This window comes from Haemaphysalis longicornis, unplaced genomic scaffold (assembly GCF_048455015.1).
Source record: "Haemaphysalis longicornis isolate Haplotype H1 unplaced genomic scaffold, Haemaphysalis longicornis Haplotype H1 scaffold_1, whole genome shotgun sequence".
NCBI classification, from domain to species: Eukaryota; Metazoa; Arthropoda; class Arachnida; order Ixodida; family Ixodidae; genus Haemaphysalis; species Haemaphysalis longicornis.
In genome coordinates, this window is record NW_027526203.1 from 431,558,210 (window position 1) to 431,580,632 (window position 22,423).

At 45.4% G+C, this 22,423-nt stretch overlaps 1 protein-coding gene and 1 long non-coding RNA gene across 2 annotated transcripts in view; both read right to left on the reverse strand.

The window, feature by feature from the left end:
- Positions 1–22,423, reverse strand: part of Rpi (Ribose-5-phosphate isomerase) — a gene marked incomplete in the record, with an annotated part of 120,094 nt that overhangs the window by 90,545 nt on the left and 7,126 nt on the right. The window contains 2 exon segments of the mRNA XM_077687338.1: positions 14,543–14,712; positions 14,795–14,828. Of these exon segments, the coding sequence (XP_077543464.1) occupies positions 14,543–14,712; positions 14,795–14,828 (204 nt within the window).
- On the reverse strand, positions 11,919–13,445 carry LOC144155727 (uncharacterized). The gene is made up of 2 exons (XR_013319617.1): positions 12,314–13,445; positions 11,919–12,185 (listed from the first exon to the last, which is right to left on the reverse strand). It is a non-coding gene; the product is annotated as an uncharacterized LOC144155727 (long non-coding RNA).

A 22,423-nucleotide genomic window follows, 5' to 3' on the forward strand; every position in this document is an offset into this window, starting at 1 on the left:
GGCGGGGGAAGAGTATATTTTACGCCAGTTAGCTTTTGGCGGCCGTGGCGACTCTGCTATGACTTGCTTAATTTCAGCTGCAGCATATCTCTGTAATAACTCGTTGGACAAAGTGGAGAAACTTGTGGGTGGCGGACAAACCAGCCCCGCTCACCCATGGGTTCCAGATACTTACAGTTTAAATGCATACCAGCCGTCAAAGGCCATTGTTTTCGTAAATTAATTAATCTTGCGTTTACATCTCGATGGTTTTGCCGAATTGTCGTTACGTCAGTACGTGTAGGTTAAACTTATAGTGCTGTATGGTTCTAGCAGACGCCGACGATGGGGGTGTTTACCTATCTGCCAGGAGATACAAGAGAAGTCTTCGAGTTCTGTAATTTCCAGTCAAGAACCACCTCCTCAGCATGACCGTTCGCCGAAATCTCAACCCTCAAGAGTCCAGACGAAGTTCCAGATGAACGCCGTTCGCCAGCAATTTAGGAGCAGCCGCGGCATGGTCTAGCTGGGCTCTGGAGAGAGAGAGAGAGAGAGAGAGAGAGAGAGAGAGAGAGAGAGAGAGAGAGAGAGAGAGAGAGAGAGAGAGAGAGAGAGAGAGAGGAGAGAGAGAGAGAGAGAGATGAGAGAGAGAGAGAGAGAGAGAGAGAGAGAGAGAGAGAGAGAGAGAGAGAGAGAGAGAAGATGAAAAAAACTGATTAAAAACAATAATGCGCGTGTTACCGCGCCTCCAAAGAAGACAATCCGCATTGCCACTTGTTCTACTGTTTGCTTCTAACACAACGCCACAATCCACCTCATCGTGCTGAGATTTTTCAATTTATTGTTTTAACCGGTAATAATGACACAGTGCGAAGGCTGTCAGTGCGAAGGATACAATGTGGAGACACCCTTTGAACGGTCCCATGCCGCCGCTATTGGGTCGAAGTGCCCAACGCGTTGTTCTTTTCGTTTCCCACAAGACCCAGCAGCGCGAAACAGCTGATTCAAATTTCGCCAGTAACCGCGTTGGGGCGAGCGCGGTTTAGTACAGCGGAAAGCACCACTTTACGGTAATTTTTTTTTTTTCTTTATTGCCGGTCATTTATAAATAAACACTCACGGTACGGACAAGAAAAAGTACCAACAACGAAACCTGGTGCAAAACATACAATGCATAAGGCGGCCAACCGTAACTCCGGCTTAGCCTTGTCCTTGTTTTCACAACTGCGTGTAGTAACGGTCGTACACAATCCTTGCTCTCACATTTTTCTTTCTGAGCCTGTTTTGGTCTCACACACCGTAAAAACTCTTTAGGTTGGCCTAGCAACGCTGCCGAACCTATAGTTGATAGTTAATATTTGTGGGCCTTAATTACGCTTAATGCACTCATAAGTGACAAAACCTCATCATCATATTCTTGTTTGGCGTACACTTCTTTCAGTTTGCTAACATTTTCTGCAAAGTAAGAATCCACTGGCCTGGCATTCTCATCACTGTTTCTGACTGCCATTCTGCTACGCCATATAGCATGTAGGCCGAGGAGGAAGAATACATCGTAAGGAGCCTCATCACATTCAACTTCAAGAAAACGTATGCCTTTCGGTGTCAGCGGGAGGTCCTTTTTTAGAGTCCTCTGGAGGACGTCCCAGAAGAAGACGGCGTCCCAGCAATCGACAAAAACATGTTCCACGCTTTCTGGCTTTTTGCACAGTCGACAATCTTTGCCCCAAGGCAAAAACAGCCCCCTTTCGTCAAGCCACGTTAGGACTGGTAAGGTCTCAGTGTGCAATTTAAAAAAGAATGTTTTTACTCCTGCGGGTATGATCATTTTCTTGACGCGTTTGAGCACGTCATGCTTATGACCTCCGAGGTATTTCATTCTATACACTGGTTCGGGACACAGGAGTTCTACCACATCACAGGATAACCGTTTACGCGTAACGTTTGACAAGTACTCAATTGAAAATCGCTCGCTTAAAAACCTGAAGGACATTACCACCTCACGCAAAAAACCACTCACTGCGTATCTCTTCATATCTGTCGTAGTTACTATAAAATTTGGCATCGCAGAACACAATCTGATCTGCATGTACGTTCGAAGAAATGGGTTTGTCTCGTCTCGCAAATATAAAAACCTCGCCACCAATTGTCTAACAAACAGGTTCGACAACCCCAGCCCGCCCCCTTTTAACCTGCGAAACAAGTTGCTGCGTTTCGTTCTCTCGAAGCATGATTGCCACACGAACATGGCAAGCAACCTATGAAACTTTTGGATGGTAGCCCGTGTACAATACAGCGCTTGCATGACATACCATAACTTTGCTATTAGAAACGTGTTGCAAATTGTCGCTCGGGCGAAGATCGATGCATGCCGGCCGGTCCACACTTCCGCTTGCGCCTTCATTTCACGCGCTCTCCCTTGCCAATAAAGCGTGTTCTCGCGGTACCTATCGAGCGGTACTCCCAGATACTTAGTGGGCGTGGTTGTCCACTCGACCTCTTCGAACACGCTGGGCGTATTTTGCCATTCGCCGTGCCACGTCCCTATGCATTTATTCAAATTTACATTACTGCCTGTGGTTTCGCAAAATTCCTTCGTGACCGATACCACATTACACACACTCTCCCGATCGGCACAAAATACGGCCACATCATCCGCGTACGACAAAACCTTCACCTCACATGCACCTAGTCGGAATCCACGTATTTGCTCGCTCTGAATAATTTTTGCACACAGTGGTTCTAGGTATAACGCGAACAACAGTGGGGAAATGGGACAGCCCTGTCTGACTGACGACGTAACTTGTATTCGTTCTGATAACTGTTTATTAACTATGAGATTCGTTGTGCAATGCTTATACGCTACTCTGATTCCTTCTGTTATTACCGAGCCCAATTTCATGTGTTCCAAAACAGTAAAAAGAATGTTGTGGTTAACCTTGTCAAACGCTTTTTCCAAATCGATTTGTAACATTGCCACGTTCCGGTCGTCAGCATCGCAACACTCAAGAACGCTCCGGGCTGTGTGAATGTTCGTGTAAATACTTCTTCCTTTTATGCCACACGTTTGATGTGGGCCTACCAACTCTTGAACTACCGACTGCACTCGTTTTGCCAAGACTTTCATTAGAACCTTATAATCGATGTTCAATAATGTTATGGGGCGATACCCCGTCACCTTTATCAGTTGTTCTAGCTCTTTGCTCTTTGGTATGAGTACCGTGTGCGCTCGATAAAAAGACGGTGGCAGAACGCCTCTCTGTAAACTGCCTTCAAAGACTACTTGCAGCAGCCCCGAAAGTTCGGTTTTGAACATTTTATAGAAACGAGCGTTCAATCCGTCTGGTCCAGGCGATTTTCCGTCGTTTAGTTCGTCTATCGCTAGCTCAATCTCTGCCTGACTGATTTGTACTTGTAGTCTTTCCGTGGTGTCCTTGCTCAGTTGAGGTAGAAACTTTAAGAATTCCGTCTCGAATCCACCCTTTGGCGGCTCTTTGTTCCCAAAAAGTTCCATGTAGTGTTCGGTGAATGCATTCATGATAGCCTTTGGTTATTTCTTTATCGCACCGCGATATGCTATTTGGCTTATCTCTTGCTTGCGTGCGTAACTCTTCTCATCTGCCAGTGCGCGTTTAGTGGGCTGCTCCCCCGCCAATAACTTTTCCCCTCTCGCCCTTATTACCGCTCCTTTGTACTTCTCGGCATCCTTGGCTTCTATTTCTATTTTGACACTTTTGATGTCCGAAGTGAAGCTTCCGGGTAACCGTCGCGTAACCAGGGGCTATCCGTTTGCGATTGCGGCGCACAAACGTTTTCGCCACAGCTAAAACGCTTTACAAAAACTCTCTATTGACTTGCGAGGGCGGCGATCACGCGGATGGCGGCAGCCGTCAGCCGCCAACAGCGACTACGCGGATGGAGGCAGGCTGCAGCTGCTGCAGCCGTCAACGCGGCAGTGGCGCGTCCTGGTGCCGGTTTTTGTAACGACAGCCGTTTGTTCCTCCTTGCAGACCTCCCCTCCGCGTATGACAACCTCAGAGCGCGATCGCGCGCGACAAAAACGAAACTATGTTTTAACCCCAGTGGGTTCGTCGCAGCAGTTAACGAAAAAAGTGGCTTTGTGCGGTGTTATGGGGCACAGGGCGCTTTCACCGGATTACGACGGGTTGCATTACTACCTCGAGCAAGCACGTAAGTACGCTTACGAAGAAGCGAGAGAGTTGTTGAGGCGGGAATGTGCAGCGTACAAGCGATACAACGATGCTTGGCAAGTGGCCGTGCTAAAGTACACGGAGAAGCGCAAGGAGAAACCTTCGCTGCCATGGAACGTCATGAAGAAAGAGTACTTCGTGGCCGTTATTTGTTACACGTTGGAGGCACCATACATTTGTCGCGACTTCAACAAACGCTGCCGCAGTGCTAAGCCAGACGCGTCGAGTTGGCATTCTTTTCCCTTCAAGAGCCTTCTGTATTTCCTCATGGAAGCCTTCTGTCGCTTGCCGCCTTTTCGCGCGCCTCAGCTTTTCCGAGGAGTTGATAAGTTCACGCACGAGAAAAATAAAGTGGCATTCCCGCAATTTCTGTCCGCCAGCGTGTCTTCCAAACAAGCGTCAAAATTTGGCGGTGGATCATATCTCTTAGTGCTGCGAAACGTCCCCGAATCGCTGATCAGAGACATCAGTGTGTATTCGATTTACCCGAGGCACAGGGAAGTTTTGATCTGGCCTTTCTGCGTGTTCACGTTGGCTGAGGAGCAGGACAGCACCAAAGTACTGGTATTCGACACCAACACGTCATGGACACTTGAGTCAGAGCTCCGGAACGAGACTCCGCAACTGACCGAGGCGACCCTTTTTGCTCCAACGAAGGCGGCCCCGGCGGAACGTCCTGCCCATGTGCCGTCGAGGAACGAATTAATCGTTGATGCCGCGTCTGTGAAACGCCCAAGGATTCACAAAACTGGCCGCGGTGCGCATTGCCTTGACGCCCAAAGCGTCAAACGTGCGAAGACCGACCCAGCCATCGCGCCCGACCGGTGCAAAAAATCGAAGCTCTCTGCTGATCACCCACGCGGGTTCTATGAGTCGCAGCCCGCACGTCCGCCGCTGGACACTGCTGTCGGTGACGCTGACGCCCGTCGCACTGAGCCGCCCAAGAATGCCGAACAAGGTGGACGTTATACGCCCAATACATCGTGCTCGAAATCTGCCGAGCCTGGTTTCGGTGCTGCTGCCAATGTGCGTGAGATGCCGAGATGGGTTCGCCAAGTGCCGCTACGCGATGTGGTACCGCCGTTTGTAAGCATTCCCGCGGCGCCTCCACCGCTTCTCGCAGCGGTGCGCACTCCGCTTAGCCCACGGGTTAGCCCCATGCGCGGTGCTATTTACCCCACGAGCCGGGAATGCGTGGTGTCGTTTCCGCGTGATATTGGAGCGGCACATTCCGGCTGCCCGGCATCGGCCGACCGGAACAGACGGGATGCAGCCGCTGAAGAAGTGACGGGCCGTGCGAACGATAGCACGGATTCCGCCAGGAGCGACTGCGTGATAGCGATTCCGCGCGGTTCTCCAGACGCACCTTCGGTCGGCACCGCACCTGCTAACGCAGACAGGCGGCGTGTGAGCGGTGACGATATAGTCAGCGGTGCAAGCAGACTGACGGCCTTGGCCGTCGGCAGAGTACGTGCGCTCTTCCGGGAAAACTCATCGCGATACGCTCCTGTGTGCGTAGATGATAACGGAGGAGGAGATAAAAAGTGGAAAACCACTGTGGTAGCAATCAGCATCTCCCTGATCACTGTTGCAGGCGTAATCATGCTTTGGCATTTTTTAGCTTCTCCTGTTTAAGTCGCGCTTCCGACCCCGTCGGAAGCAGTTGCACTTTGAAACCAGGCAGCTGACAGCAACTAGCTCCAGGCGTATGTCGTCGTGTTGAAGAAAAATATTTTTTTTCTTTGCATAAGTGTGTAGCGATAAATGGGAGTTCGGTCTATTGTTCATTGTGTTTGGGAACAGATTGCTAATCTATATACGACAAAATTGGCACGTGATTTTTGAACTGGAAGGGTTTCTAATCTGTTAACGTTTATCTACCAATATGCTTTGCAATTTGTACTGGAAGAAAATGAGAATAGTCAATTTTTATGATTGTTAATTTCTGAAGCCACAGTAGCCAATTGATTTTTTAAAACTGAAAGCGTTCTTTTGTCTGTTCGATGCATATCGTTCACAAGACGGTCCTGCATTTTTTACATATATACTTTTCAATGGTTTGTTACTCAGTGCGTAACCTTGTTTAAAAATTTTTAACCGTGCTTGCACTCCTTTCACTTGTGTTTATCAGTTTTCTGAAGAAAAATTTGTCTCTTTTTATTTTCGTAAAGGTGTAGCATCTATTTTGTGGTTAAATGTGATATAGAGCTATTGATTTTCTTAATGAAGTGCTCGTTGTGTGAACCCCTTTTTGAATATATTTGAAAAAATATAGCAAAGAAAAGTGGACCGTCATTTTTCTCTTTTTTCGGAAGTTGCAGCAACTTGTTGAGATGTAAAGAAAAGCTTTGTACTGATTTTTTCTCATTCATCAGTTGGTCAATTTTTTTCTTGCAAGTGGCTACTGTTTTTTCCCCTTATTCCAGTATTCACTTTCTACGAAAAATAATGACGGTGCGAATTGTATGGTGCAAGTTTTTTTTTCATAGCGGTTAGCAATTACTCGAAAGGAGCGAGACCACCCGTTCCACCATATTTTGTCTGCCTCCTAATATCTAATCTTAAATAAAATATCTTGTTTAAAAAAACATTATTTTATTGGCTAGTGGAAGCAAAAGTAACTTCTGAATGCTTCTGAAGAGAGTGTGAAAACATCTATATGAGCGTATACTGAAATGCTAGTAAACATTAACATATATCTGTGACAAAAGTGGTTTCCAAAGTTTTGTTAGAGAATTTCATGTAGGGGGAAACATATATGAGCACACTTTATTTATGGAAATAAAACATTGCTTTAATTTTTTTTTTGATAAAGTCAAAGTTTCAAAATAAGAACATTGCACATAGGCTCCTCACTAAGTAGAAACTAATGGCCTTCTGATTTGTATTTTTGTTGTGGATTTGTGTTGGAAGGATCGAGCTTGGATTTAAAACATGTCACGACTATAAATTCTGCTCTCGGAACCTTATTACCTACTTGAATCAGTCTTGTGATTGTCGAGCAGGTTTGTCTTTGAGTACAAGTACATGAAATAGGTGCAGTGAGCTTGAAGCCTCACGATTTGCTCATGTCTATTCTCAGCGTGTTGTGTCCATATTTGCCTCCCATCGAGGTAGCAACACTAGACCTGCCTTTGTGGTTGAAGAGAGAAGAGTGCATGTTGGATACGTTGCTGCCTTGCTTAGGTAGTGCAAGCTTTGTGAAGCACTTAAGCACATGGGTCGTTTTGAGTTGCCTGGAGTTGAGTTGAGTAGAGTGAATGCTCTCAGGACGTTTTGCCACTGCTGCACTCTCCCTGCTGTCAGGTGAAGACCACCCAATTTGAATTATGTTTTGTGGTGAAAGTACTTGGCCTAGTAAAGTTTATCGCCAACATTCTTGATTTGTGTTCAGTGATTTAAAGACCAAACACATCTGTGCCAACCATTACGTGGAAACTTGGCTAGACATTGCTTACACAACCATGCTTGGAAGCTCAACACATAGCCACGTCCCAGCCATGTATTTTTGCCTCGTGTGCTGTGTCAGCACACTGGGAATGGAATTAGACATTTTAAATTTATGGCTATGTACGTAAATTTACATGCATGTGTAAATTTGTGATATGTTAGCACAGTATTGCCAGACTGTTATGCTTCCTTTTTTTCCGGAAAACACGGTGGGATAGTTTTTATTTTACCTTACTTTCGCACAGAGTTCAATTCATGAAAGTTGTGAAACTCTGTTTCAGAATGTGACTCCGACATGCAGCTCTCCTTCTTGGTAATGGTTTGGTCCATCGCTATTTTTGTGTCTACTGGGAAAACAATCAACAATCAAAACAAAACAGCTGGATAAAATTTTTTTTCAGACTGCTTTTTAATATGATGAGAATTTTATTTGTAAAAACCACACTATTTAATTATCTGAATGCTGTTAAGTGAGTCAGCTATGTGTTAAAGGGAGTATGCAGCACTTTCCACTAACAATTTGAAATGCCTTTGGTGGCAAGTATGTTGCGCTACAAATTTCATCCCACAAAACTTTTTAAATCCGTTCAGTATCGCCACCGTTATACAAGATGAAAAATTGCGTTCCTATTTTGCCCCACTCCTTTTTGCTGCATGCTCTCCCATGGGAAGCTGAAGCAGGGGGGCCCAGAGTGAGTCTCTAGAGTCGGCAGCCTCCAATACATCACAAACTGGTGCATTTTGTCTTTTTCCCTACAACGCAGAGCCGTTCACTGTATCCAGTGGGAAACACTCGAAGTGAGACTATACGGGTCTACATGCCCGCTTGTATTGGTTCTCGCCGTGTTGTGGTGTTAACATCGATCGTTCACCTGCATTCTGTCAAGCAACGAACCTGGTACAGTGAGCACGGCTGTAGGCGATGACTTGCTTAATTGTGTTTGAACCTGTATGTGAACACGATGCACCTGAGAGCAGCCAGAAGAGACCACGACAGGCTACTGTGAAGTAACCCCGCCAGGGCAGCAACATGCGGTGATGCACATAGCTCACAGGGCGGTCCCAGAGAGCCACATCTGAACTATCTACTCAAGCGTAATACCTCAATTTGAGTTTAGTGCTCTCTTATTTGTACCCTTCAATTGGCTTCACAATATGGTTAGCGAGCTGCGGCAACACCATAAAAGTGCTGGTGCCTTCCTCACACACTGTCAGTATTCTAGTACACTTTACTGAAAGCCACTCATGGGAGCCAGGGTATACTCCTATTGCTTGTGAGAGCCTGCTTTTATTAAATAAGGGAAAAAAAAACGGTCGAATTCTCCATCTATATAATTTCATATATTCCTTGCACTCATTGTGAGTTGTGATGATCGTGGCAGCGAAACAGCTGCAATAAAAAATCAGTCGCATGCAATGAAGTCACCAGTGAATTACACTTTGTGGAGTCGAACGATAACCAAATGAAAAACAATAGAATAGTAAAGTTTAGCATTCTAAGTCAAGCATGCAAGGCCCAGTTGCACAGGAATAGCACCGACCATGGACTTTGGTGCTCTTGGCGTCCAGATGCAATTCATGCCCACCACAAACCTACCTCTAACTAATGGAAAAGCTTCCACATAACAAAAGAAAACATTCAGACAGACACCTAAGAGTGCTTACACAAGGCATTGTAAAATCCTTGCATTTTATTTCAAGCTATGCACCTCTATGTCTAATGGTAGGCCCGCCATGATCACGTCATGGTCACCAGAAAGATATATGTCTGGCATGTAATGTATATGTATATACAATGTGAGATATATGTCTGACATGTGTCGTGATGGTTCTGGTGGTGCTGGTTGGTGGTAGCCTTAGCTGCAGCGAGCACCTGTCTTGCACGGCAGCATTTTGTGTTTCCTTGCATCTTCTGCTGGTGCGTACTTCCCTGGGCAACCAGGTCTTCGGTAGGACTCCAGTAGTGCAGTTGTATCTTCTCATTACCATCGTCATGGTCCTTTTCCCTTCGTGTCGTTTTCGTTTGCCTAATTCCGGGTTTTATTGTGCCGAAGCTACACCTGGGCTATGAGGCGCCCCATAGTGGAGGGCTCCGAATTGATTTTGACTGCCTGGGGATCTTTAACGTGCGCCAAAATCTCAACATACGGGCGTTTTTGCTTCTCGCCTCCATCTGAAAAGCAGCCACCGCAGCTGGGATCGAACCCGCGTCCTTGGTTTTCTTCTTCTCTTTTACAGTATTGCAGTGTACCCACAGAGGGGTTTGTTTTCTTATTCTCATTTGTTTCCTCCTTCTTTGCCCTTGTAAGCCGTACATATTCACTATTAGCGTAAACGTGCTATTAGCGTAAACGTACTTCTGTATTAGCATGCTCAAATAACTCCTATTCACGTCATACATGTCTCTGATGCACGTTTCTAAGTCAAAGTTCACATTCACTAGGTCCACCCTTCGTTAGTGAAAGCCGAGGCCCGGCGATGGTGCAGGAGGGAATGCGTGTTGTACAGGTAGTTTGTAGGACTCAGGTTCGACTTTCACAGCCACGTAATTTTCTTTTCTTTGCTTTTATTCTTTTTGCGCTGTGGCCCATTTTTCAGACCAACTTTAGGTCATGCCGATGCCTTATGGTGCACCTTCGCTTCACCCTTTGAGGGTCTGATTTTTTTGGCAGATGCGAAGCGCCAGGGTCAATTTTTTTATTGCCGATTTAAATTCTTAAGGTGAATTTATTTCGAGGGAAAATTGTAATTTTTTTAGGGTGACCATAAGGTGACAAAAAAAATTGTTGGTGTTGTTACATACACGTGGTTTATTCATGAGTAACACAAGAAAAATTCTAAAATAGTTTTGTGGGCACAAGAAGGGGGAAAAACGCAAGAAGCGCATCAGTTCGGCGGATGCAAGAAGCAGGAAGAGCCCTGAGGATGGAACCGAAACTAGCCGCTGCATGCCCACGCGTGACCGGATGCGCTAGCAATAGCCGGTGCACCGCTGTAGTAAAGCATAAAGAAAGAAAAGAAGAACCATCCTCGCAAGAAAAATTTCATGTTACCGCAGTGTGGCAGCACATGCCAAGTGAGAGAAATAATCCAAAGAGGCGCGCTTTTTAAACATACTAGTGATGACGTACATGTACGCCATCGACCATTTTCAAGATGTTTGCAGGGGACGTACATGTACGTAATTGACCCTAAAAGAGTTAATGGGGCATTATATGCTTTTGCATTAAAAAGCACGCACACAACAGGGCATTCACTGTGCCAATGAAGAGCAGCCTTTCTGGTGAGCCCTTATTCCAGAAGCAGTGACCGAGGAACAACTCAAATTGCACTGCAGCGTGGATGCCGCATTCCCATGACATGAGGCTGTTAAGCTATAGATGAAATCACAAGAAGGTGGACAAAAAGGGCACGCCAACAGTACATGAGTACTTACGGAAGCCAGGTACTCAAAATGCATTTGATACTACGTACGGGCTGTGATTGGGCACCTAAGGTCTACTAATCACGCGTTTCTGAGGTTATTAGTGAGTGAGAACAGTGTGAGAAAGTCTCGCTTTTTGACGCTTAAAACAGTGTCTTGTTATCGGGTGCAACTACTACCACACAGTTAAGCCAATAAAAAAAAAAAATGTTACATCTGCCTTCCAAGGATAGATATTTTGGTTTTCTATTAATGAATTCATTGGCTTGGGGTAGTCCAGTATGGGGTCTGTGAGGCTGACGTATTAGCAGAATCATTCCATATGCCCTCCTCACAGGAGCATGGACCAGTGACTTGGAAGCCCACCTGGAATGACACAATCTGGTGTCATTAGCACTTGTGTTCCCACAGAAACTTCATGCAGCCTCGGATTAAGCTTGCATTGTTAAAATTTTTTAATTACATGTACAGTACAAACAACCACCAACTATTCTAATACCAGAATGTATCCATAATGCAGAGTGACACCACTGAAGCCATACATACTTGCATATACTGACACCACCTCTACAGTACTCAAGTTCTACTGCATAGACCAAAGTCATAATTAGCTAATTAGTTTCATGGTGATAGTACTGTACTTGCTTGCTGCAAGTGTACTATACCACTAGCGTATGGTAACGGTAACATGGATGCACAAATAGGTTTCACTGATGAAACAATCAGGATAAAAAGCTAGCACCAAGATTTAGTATTTTTCATTACAGCTATGGGGCTTATATGCATAAACAGTACAAAAGCATAAAAAGAAGAGAGAATAAGCAGGTCTAGAGCCACAAATAAGCCACTAAAACAGCATTTGGAACTGGTTTACTTTACTGCGAATGGATTCTATATTGCAACTGCAACAGAAACAATACAAGAAACTAGCATCTTCCTGCTTATGATACAGCAATCCTAAGACACAATTTGCCAAACAATAAACAAGTTTAACCAGCCCTTGTGTATTAGCTATGTATCATTTCTCGTTATAATTTTTCTGTCAATATTCCACCACAATGCATGGAAAACTTGCCCAGGCACCCACATGTCAGGAGTTTAGAGGTGTGTGTTCAATGTGCCTGAAATAAATAAAAAAATTGTACATTAAGCACACTGTTTTCAGCTTTGGTTATGCAATGCAAAAAATGCCAAATAAACATTGACAGTCTTGATATAGGCATACAAAGAAGAAAAAAAAAATTATTACCTTAATACTGTATGCTAGCCATGCACAAGCTGTTCGAAAGATTGTTGAGTACCTGGATCCTTCAGGGTGGTCTGCATGCTGCCGCTAAGAGTCACGTCAATGAAAATCTGGAGACTGGAAATTCTTTGTGGCAATGCTAGGTACCTTGCCATTGTATTACTAAGCGAATATGTCAACCAAAATATGTGTAAACAATACAAAAGCTTGAGGAGATACTGTATTTTGCAGGTTATTTGCATAAGAAAATCAAAAGCATAACGTTTTTGTAAATATACCAGAATGTAAACAAAGGTACCAGTGTCGTAGAACATGCACCTCAACTTATGAACAAAAGAAATTAAGAAGGAAGTTAAGCAACAGTCAGCGATACTAGCTACCTGACTTGTTAGTCAGCTGCAAAACAAATATTGAAAAACCATGCAACCAAGACATCCAGAAGAAAACAGTGTGCGCTTTTCAACGTAGTGTTTTAATAAAAAAAAGAAGGCTGGAAATTTAACAAGTTATCGTCTGTAGTTTTCTTTTTTTATTAGGCCTTTGCAGCACATTTATGCACACAAAAATCGAAATAGAGTATGGAACATATGAGTGAGTAAATATGGTACAGCTACGGCACAGAAGACACTAGTCACACAAATTGAGAATCTAAACAAAAAAAAAATCGCAACAAATGAGGAAATGGGAGACTATTTGCTACTTGTGCTGAGGGCAAGTCTAATATCTACAATCAAGTTGTAGGATAGCGGAGAAATAGCACACTTTGTGGTTGTGCAGGAATAAAAGCATGCCCAAATGCTATGCAAGCTGCACAGGTGAAATAAACAGATAAGCTGGCAGCAAATATTATTACTATTATTATTATCATCATCGTCATCAGCTGTAAGCGCTGATTATAGCAAAGACGACATGAAGATCTGTATCCAGACATTCCCTTAGTGGGCAGGTAAGTGCAATATGCTATGTGCCACCTACTAGCCACCTACAACCTACCTAGCCACCTACAACTTAATCCAATCTAATCCAATCCAAATCAAATCCAATCCAAGCCAAGCCAATCCAATCGAATCCAAGATCAATCATAGAATACAAAAAAAAAAAAAGAGAGAGAGAGAAAAGAGCCTTATCAGTTTCGCAGGCGACCTTGGTCTGTGGCAGGCGCTAGAAGTGAGAGGCGCCCGGGTACCCAGTGGGCGATACCCAGCACGCCCCTTCGTTAGCGGATGCACAAGCGATAGCCGGCGCGCCGCTGAAGTAAATCATAAAAAAATAAAAAGAAGCACCATCAGCGCAAGAAAAAATTTGACGTATTTCCGAAGTGTGGCAGCACATGCCAAGCAAGAGAAGTTGGCGAAAAAGGCACGCTTTTTAAATATACAAGCGATGCTGTACATGTATGTCATTGACCATTTTGAAACTGTTTGCCGATACCGTACATGTACAGCCGTGACCCTCAAAGCGTTAAGAAACATTGAAAATAGGTATGTGTAATATAAAATAAACGTTTGCAGTGTGTTAAAAAAAGGCACAAGCAGGTTTGTTTACTACAAATTCTGGCAAGATTCGTTTCAGTGTTGATTTGAGTCCAATATTTTGCATAGTTGTAAGCACCATCACAAGATTTATGCAAGTATATGCGCGAGCTGTTGCCCCTTTCTATTGCCTGTCTGTTTATATACAACAGCCAGAAGCAAAACCCTGCAGTTAGTGGCCAAATTGGCCAAGCGACGTGTCCGGCTGTCAGCCATCGTTCTTCAAAATTGCACTAGCAGTTTCTACTGCTTTTCCTAGGCAGCAGCACCTCCCTTGTGGGAAACGTCTTCAATGATTCTGTAGGTAGTGCCTGTTCACAATGTGCGTCATGGTGTTTCCTGTCCCACAAAAATATAAGCGAAACAGAGAAAGAAAAATGACAGCTTGGATTATTGATTTCGAAATAAACAAAGCATCATTTGCTGTTGAAGAAACGTAACGGCTTTGAATAGTGCTATCTTATAGTTGAAGCAAAAAGTCATTCAGCCTTTAGTGCCATTTCAGGCTCCTGTACGCGTCTAGTATTCTCGAGTATCCTTCAGTGGACGAACCTGGGTTTAACTGGACATCGCCACAGTCGCCCAAGAAGGCAACAATGCAATAATACATTGCAAAAAACACACAAATCAATAATGGTGCTCACGGCAGGAGACGTACGTTGTTAGTATGGTAGGAGTGCACTCAGTGCCTGTTTCTCACCTGAAAACGGGAAAGATTTGTGAGGCACAAGGTCTGGTGGTCTCGCCACGCCTACTGGTGGGATCTGCAAGGCAGTTGTTCATGTGGTGCCACAGGAAGGTGACACAGACGATGGTGGTGCGCCTAGCACAGTGGCCGGTGGCTTCGAAGTGCGCAGGTCTGTAGGCCTGCTGTGGATTTGGCACGTCGAAGGTTCGTTTCAGCCATGATGGCCTGTCACCTCCACTTTGGTTGTGGTGTGGAATTCCTTACCTGCCGATTGCTCCGCACAGATGAAAAGCACGGCCTGGATGAAAAACAAAAAGTGATTAGTGAGACGCTCGATCTCAGAGCTTTCGTCATTCCCACTGTATGTGGTGGTGGTGATGCAAAAAGTTAGCTTTGTCACAAAGCGTGCGCAGTCTGCTGGCTCCTCTGTAAGCTTAGGCTTTTAAGCTGTCTTTTCCACAATACACCAAAGCTGAGGAAAAGTGAACATCGCAAGAATTACGGCGGATGCTTAGAACTTTCTAAGAATGTGAAGGCAAAAGCCTCATTGGACCTTCTGTTGACCTGCTGTTCAACTTTCTGTTCAGTTTTGTGGTTAATGACTTTATAATAATGAGGGTAAAACTTACATGTTGATAAGAGAACTTTTTTTTTTGTGATTGCAAACTGTTATCTCAACTGTTTTATTTCGTTTTTGTTGTCTAATTATCACTGCGATGGATCAGCATTGCGGAAATTTTTTGGACCTATCACATCTTTTTACCACTAGCTTCACCTATTGATATTATTAATAAAATGAGAACTACTTGTTGATCAGCAACATGAACAGCTCACTTCAGGGAACTCACTGCTGAAAGTGATTCATGTAAAAAAGGAAAAGAGCATTTTACAGCACTTGTCACCTGGAGCAGTGAAACATTAAAACAGTGCGTTAAGGATGAGAGTTAAAAAGGACGACAACAACTCGCCCACATTAATGCACTAACTTGTCACCTGTCCTGGCGTCTCTTGATCGCATTTTGTTTTGCCTATGGGTAATGCAGTATGCAGAACAGCAAGCACAGCTCGTATGCACACGCCTAAACTAATACAATAACGGCGGTAAAGAAGCGCTGATTTCATTTTTGAACAAAGTGCACAGTGCAGATACAGTAACACGAAAAACACAGCCGCCACCTTTTCCAAAGTTACTTCTGCGCTTAGTAAACACCCTTCTCATCGAGAGTCTCATGGATCTCCACTGTCAGTCTGATAAGCCAGTTTTGTCAAAACATAAGCGGGTTCTTTTTTTTTTTTTAAGTAAGTTAGTGTTGGTTCACAAGTGCGGGGGTGCAAGAATGAACCAGCGTGCATTAATGCTTTCTTTTTGTTGGGTTTTTAGTGTCAGACGGGCTCTTGCTTCAATCAATTGCACTATCATTTATAAGTGGTCGCAGTAAGTCGCAGCGCTAAAGTTAAACAAAATGGGTGAAAACTTGAATAGCAGCAGTGTAAGCCTCGTTGCTTATGGGGTTCCTGTTTGCTTGAGAAATGCAGCGACCTTTGACAGTAAAGTTCTATGTGTCGCCGCATTGTTCAGACACATAGAAAACGTGCTTCCTCCTGAGAAGTTTCATACTCGTTCCTCATTTGCACCAACAAAAAATTCAAGAGCTGTCAATATAGTAAAATTCAGCTCGCTGGATCAGATTGTTCGCCACGGTGAACTTGTGAATAGCTGCCTATTAGGCGGCTGCAGCGCACCTCACCTTCCACGGGATGATGGCACGGCCAATGGTGGCACTGCCATGGCAGAGTAGTGCACCTTCTTTAGGTGTTGCACGCTCCCTGTAGGGAGGCATGCTTTCTTAGGTTTTGCTCCTTACATTTGGGTTGTTTAAGCATTGCATTTCGATTCCATTCCTCCCAATTTCCCACTACCAGAGTCCTTCAATGCCTTTCTGGTCATAAAACTTCGCCATCACACTATGGGAGAGCTTCGTACGCTGCCGTGCCGTGGCGCTGGTGTTGATCGGAGGGCAGCCGGGGGCGTGGTCAGAGCGCAATAGGCAGGGAACGTACCACGGAGTAAGATAAAACAGACGCTCGCCGCCTTATCAACAGTGCACTTTCGCTTTACGTGTCATGGGCCGCTCAAATGGACTTGTCATTTTGTGAGTGGCGAAAAAATTTGGTGCGAACAGGCATGCTGCTACTGCGTTCCTGCCTGCCGGTCTGGCTACAGAGCAGCGGCGGCCGCCCGATGCCCTCCGATCTGCGGCAGCGCCACTCGCCGTAGCCTTTGCCCCGTACGAAACTTGGCCAGGAGTTTCATGACCAGAGAAGCATTGAAGGACTCTGCTGCTACCTTTGCTGTTATCATTATACACTGCTGAGACCCGCCGCAATGGCCCAGTGGCTAAGGCGTTGTGCTGCTGAGCATGAGGACGGTGGTTTGATTCCCGGCCACGGCGGCTGCTTTTCTGATGGAAGTGAAAAGCAAAAATGCTCGTGTATACAAGATGAGATTTCGGTGCACGTTAAAGATCTCCAGGTGGTCAAAATTGATTGATTGATTGATTGTAGGGTTTAACGCGCCGACACAATGCAGGCGATGAGGTGCGCCATAGTGGAGGGCTCCGGATTAATTTTGACCTCCTGGGGATCTTTAATGTGCGCCGAAATCTCGTACACACAAGCGTTTTTGCTTTACGCCTCCATCAGAAAAGCGGCCGCCGCGGCCGGGAATCGAACCCGCGACCTCGTGGTCAGCAGCGCAAGGTGGTCAAAATAATCCGGAGCCCTCCACTACAGCGCGCCTCATCGCCTGCGTTGAGTCAGCGCGTTAAACCCTACAATCAATCAATACACTGCTGAGTTTTGTTGCTATTTTTTTTTTCCTGCAATTTTTACCCATTCAGTAAGTCGCAATTTACAGGAAGTGATCTACAATTGGAACGAAATACAGTGTGATGCATCTTAACCTGTCAGTATATCTTAAAAAAAAATCTCTGACAATTACACAGATACAATTTTTCAGGTAAGTTTGAAGGTCAGCCGGTAACTTTCTGCTGATTAATAACAAAAAAGGAACTCACAAATTAGCTCTTTATTAACTGCTTTTAGGCCACGTGTTCATTTTAGCAACATGGAGGCAAGTAATAACCAAAACTCCCCACCTTAAAATACTTCAGAATCTGCATTGTAACTAGTCATACGTGCCCCTACAAACTAGCATTCTACGTCATACTAGTCCCCTACCGCCAGCTGTGAAATGTAGGGTTGTAGGCTCTCTGCCTCTCCAGTAACATTAGTGCAAGGGCAAAAGTGGCACTGGGTCAAAAACTAAAAACTGCCCAGTCCAGGATACACCAAAAGTGAGCAGGCTTAGGTGGATGCAGATTTCTACCGTTGCCTGTTCATTGTTTTTTATTGGATTGGTTGTTCAATGGACCTTTTTCCAGTACTGGTCCCTCTAGCGGCCGCCACGGCGAACTAAAAATGGCAGTAAGGGCACGCCCCCCAAAATATTTGGGTTTCGGGGAACCCGTGCATGAAATATCCTGGCCCTGCGGTCCCTCCCGCACTGACCCATCAACCGTACCTCTCACAAGAATGTCACGGAAGCAGGCACGCGTTCTCGTGACTAATCTGCAGTGTTCAAAGCGCCTCTTCTCTCTCTCTCTCTCTCTCTCTCTCTCTCTCTCTCTCTCTCTCTCTCTCTCTCTCTCTCTCTCTCTCTCTCTCTCTCTCTCTCTCTCTCTCTCTCTCTCTCTCTCTCTCTCTCTCTCTCTCTCTTTTCATTTTCGTTACCCCCTCACTGGCAGCCATGTGCTGGCAGCGTGATCAGCCTCAGACGTCCTTGCCCCTTTTCAACCAGGGTTCGTACAGGCTTCAAAAGCAAAAATTCAAGGGTTTTCAAGAACTTTCAAGGATCAAAAAACACATTTTCAAGGTCCCCATCTAACGTTTTATCTGGGATTATTTATAACCTTTCCAACACAATGCAAAAGTTTGTTTATTGCACAATACCTAAGCACATTAGTGCACATTTAGATAGGTGCTAACGGGTTCGTAAATGCTCCCCCAGCTTTATTTTTTTTTATTTCATGGCTGGTATTTACAGGTTTTTCTTTTTTCTTTGTGTTTTTTTGAGGCTGTTTGATTTCTAAACTTAGTTCATGTTGCCTGCATCTCCTGTTTTGTCAGCAAGAGCATCAGCTGGAGCAGGTGTTGCTTCAAGGCAGGATGAACTATGTGCACGTCCACCATTTGAACGTAAAAGCAAACGTAGATGGAGCGTATGAGGCACAGACTAGATGGAAGATGCAAGATAGAGAACAGAAGCTGGCTTTCACTGGATTGTATCATTATATGAATTGGATTGACAAGTGTCTGCTCCCAATGTTGCCTTGTAATAATGAAAATCCACCAAACTTGTAATTTCACGCAATACACTGAAACTTGATTGTTACAATGTTTCTTTACATTTGTTAACACCTAAAATCCATGACAAACACTTTAAATTCTTGTGAAAAGGCAGGGCCATCGATTCTCTCCGGAAAAATCAAGGGTATTCAAGGACCATTTAAAAATTCCAGGACTTTCCAGGCCTTGAAATTGACACTTCTAAATTCAAGGGTTTTCAAGGTTGTCAAGGACCTGTACGAACCCTGCTTAGAAAGCCATTATTGTGTGGACGTACGAACCCACCACAAGATGTCGAAAGGGAAGAAAAAAAAAAAGAAAACGTGCAGCGCTAGGCAGTATAGGCTCCGTGCGCTGGTGTTTCGAGCAGCAGCGCCGTCAGAAATCGGATGTTGGTCAGCCCGAAGGAGCGGCTGCACCGGGCGGAGATTCCACAGTCGTTGTGAAAAAGTCGAGCTAGTAGTGCGTATTTCTGTATATATTGCTGGATCTATGGCTCCCGCAATATTTTAAAAGGTCGCGAGGAGGCTGACGAAAAAATAGTTTATCTCGGTTCCCTTGAAAATGAAGCGGAAAGGCGACAGCGATGAACCCGCGCAGTGCGACGAGCAATGTAAACAACGCCGATCGACTTCTGGCCATAAGCGTTCGCTTTGCTGTGTTGTGTGAATGTGGTTTATACTCTAGGATCTAGGGACCTGCGACAGCCGGTGCCCGGCGAAACTTGCATAGGCAACGCGAACTTCATAGGGAACAATTCAGCGCGTCAGCGTACACACCAGCAATCTTACCTGAGTGCTACGGAATATGACGCAGCGTAACGGTTGACACAAAACTGCAGTGATCCCACTGGAAACCACCGCAGCTAAACGAATGGGCCATTAATATGCACGTCAATCATCTTGAAGCAGTGACGGTGTCGGTCGTTATCTTTTTTTTGTTTGTCGCTGAGCTTATGCCTCCCCGGCATTTTAGCATTACGTGTTGCTTATGCTTTAGCAATCTGTATCGTTTATTCCTCTTCTGTATTATGGTGCTGCTGCCCGTGCGGGATTGGCCGCTGCTTTGACGCAAATATCGCGGCCAACTCCATACGACTAACATTTCGCTGATTCGGACAGAGCTGGAACGCCGGCGTTGATACCGGCGTTAAAATTTGGCAATAGCTACCCGGTGCTCACCGTTATGAGTTGACGAACATAGCAACTGCATCAGCATGTTTACGCGAGCCGTGGCACCCGGCCTTGCGCGTGCAGCTTCCCCTGCCTACCTCGCTTAGACTCACTGAACTCATAATAAAGTGCAGAGATGCGTGAGCCGCGTGTTTACAACAGAACTGATAACCATTCACTGTACCCGCCTTTAACTAAAAGTCGCAGCCCAGGGTCACGCCTGTTATGTGCCCAACGTCATTGCTGGAAACATCGAATGGTCCGTTGCGTTCGCTAGCTCCTCCCGGACGCAGTAAACATCGTTTGCGGCGTGTAGCTGGCGACCTCGTTTTGAGGTTTTCTTAGACAAAAAAGAAAACGAGCCAATATCCCACCTCGAGCCAATATCCCACCTCTCTAAAACTGCTAAAACGAGCGCGCTGGTTTGAGCAATCAGTCATCAGAGCGTAGCACTGGCGTACGGGGAAGGGCACAAGCGAAGACCACAACATCCGATAAATGCCCCCAGTGGCCGTAGATGGCGCTAGTTGTTCACGCGCTTGTGTCGCCACCATACCAGCACACGGAGCCTATAGCCGCTCCCTAAGCAGAAAACTGAGGGGCGCCCTTTTGTTTATTTTGCCCAAGGCGCCTGCCAAGAATGGCGTACCAGCAGCCCACACATGCGCATATAGCTACTGGAAAAAGGTCCATTGCTACCTGGTGCACCACTTGATGGCCTTAGAGACTCTCATTTGCCAGCATCCAGTCAGTAGTCACTCTGATTTGACAGTTCCATAGAATGCAGCTGAGCTGCTTTAGTCATGTGGCTGTGTCCGAATTCTTGCAGATATCCTCTCAGTGCACACAGCCACTCGTTGCAAGTAGAGCAGCACATCTGTGTTACGCCCTTCAGGAATGCATTTGCAGTTGTCACTACAGCATGGCCTGGTGTTGTGATAAGGAGGGTTGGGGTTGTGAGAACGCCGATCAAGAGAGCTAGGCATGCAGGAAGTTTGCCTCATGAAATTGTAAAGGCATGGGCTTGCCACTAGCATCATCGGTGGTTTGGTAGGTGAGTTTTCAAGGCAATGTGTGAGCACGTTCGCTGCCTGGATTGCTGACATAACCAGGGATCCACACCGCGGCTGTGTTTCGCATGAGTTTGGGTAAGAATGGGTCAAAAAGGGAGACAGGACATTATGTGAGGGAGTTAGATAGGAAGCAATGACAGGCAGCCATCAAATCCATGGAAAACGTAGACTGCTGTTGAAGGGATGTAAGCAGGAAACAGAGAAACGGCCTGTGCAATGTTCCACTGCTAGGGTACTGCGGGACCACTGGAACCTAGTGATGTCCTCCCCGTGTACAAATCACAACAGTTTGGTTACAGAAATGTCCATGACACTGGGGTGTTATCAATGTAGATATAGATAGTGGGCAGTCAGTGTTCTTGATGTCGTTTTTTGGCAGTGTCAAGAGTCACATATAAGATACCTGATGTCAAGTATACTTATCGTACATAAGTGGTTACGGTGTTAGGAGTGGTAATGTGCTGTCTTTTTTTTTGTTGTTGTTTTTTAACTACATAACATTGTGTTCCCCATAACCCAAGCACTTAGTAAATCCAACTCAGACTTTCTGGAGAAGGATCTTTACCTATGTCAATTTTTAGGTATGAGGTATCCCCTCGTACATCATTCAGTACAGAAGCAAAAGAGCAACTAATTAGTAGGACCACTTTCCAATTAGCCATTGTTGGTTAAAGCAGTGCAAGAGTGACGACGAGGGCAAGGCTTACACAAGAGCTTATGTTGTGCCTTCTTGCCTTAGTCCTTTCCATTCGTGCTCTATCCATCAATCGTGGAGTACCAACTAGCCTAAGCACCTCTTGTGACACCTGTGACCCACTGCATTCCGTAACACGAATAATTAATTAACCAGGCTGCAAATTAAAAACAGCGAGAGAGAGAGAGAGAGAGAGAGAGAGAGAGAGAGAGAGAGAGAGAGAGAGAGAGAGAGAGAGAGAGAGAGAGAGTGAGAGAGAGAGAGAGAGAGAGAGAGAGAGAGAGAGAGAGAGAGAGAGAGAGAGAGAGAGAGAGAGAGAGAGAGAGAGAGAGAGAGAGAGAGAGAGAGAGAGAGAGAGAGAGAGCATTTATTGCAAGAGCATTTCTGGTGTTGCAGGAATGGTTCCCTCTTCGTGAGAATCCATGAGCTGCATTAGCACCTGCTGCCCTCTCGGTGAGCAGGAGCTGGTCTGGGAGGCAGGGGCTGGACAGCAGTGTATCCCACTGCTCTTGATATAAAGGAAAAGTGCAAGGAGAGGAGAGTTCAA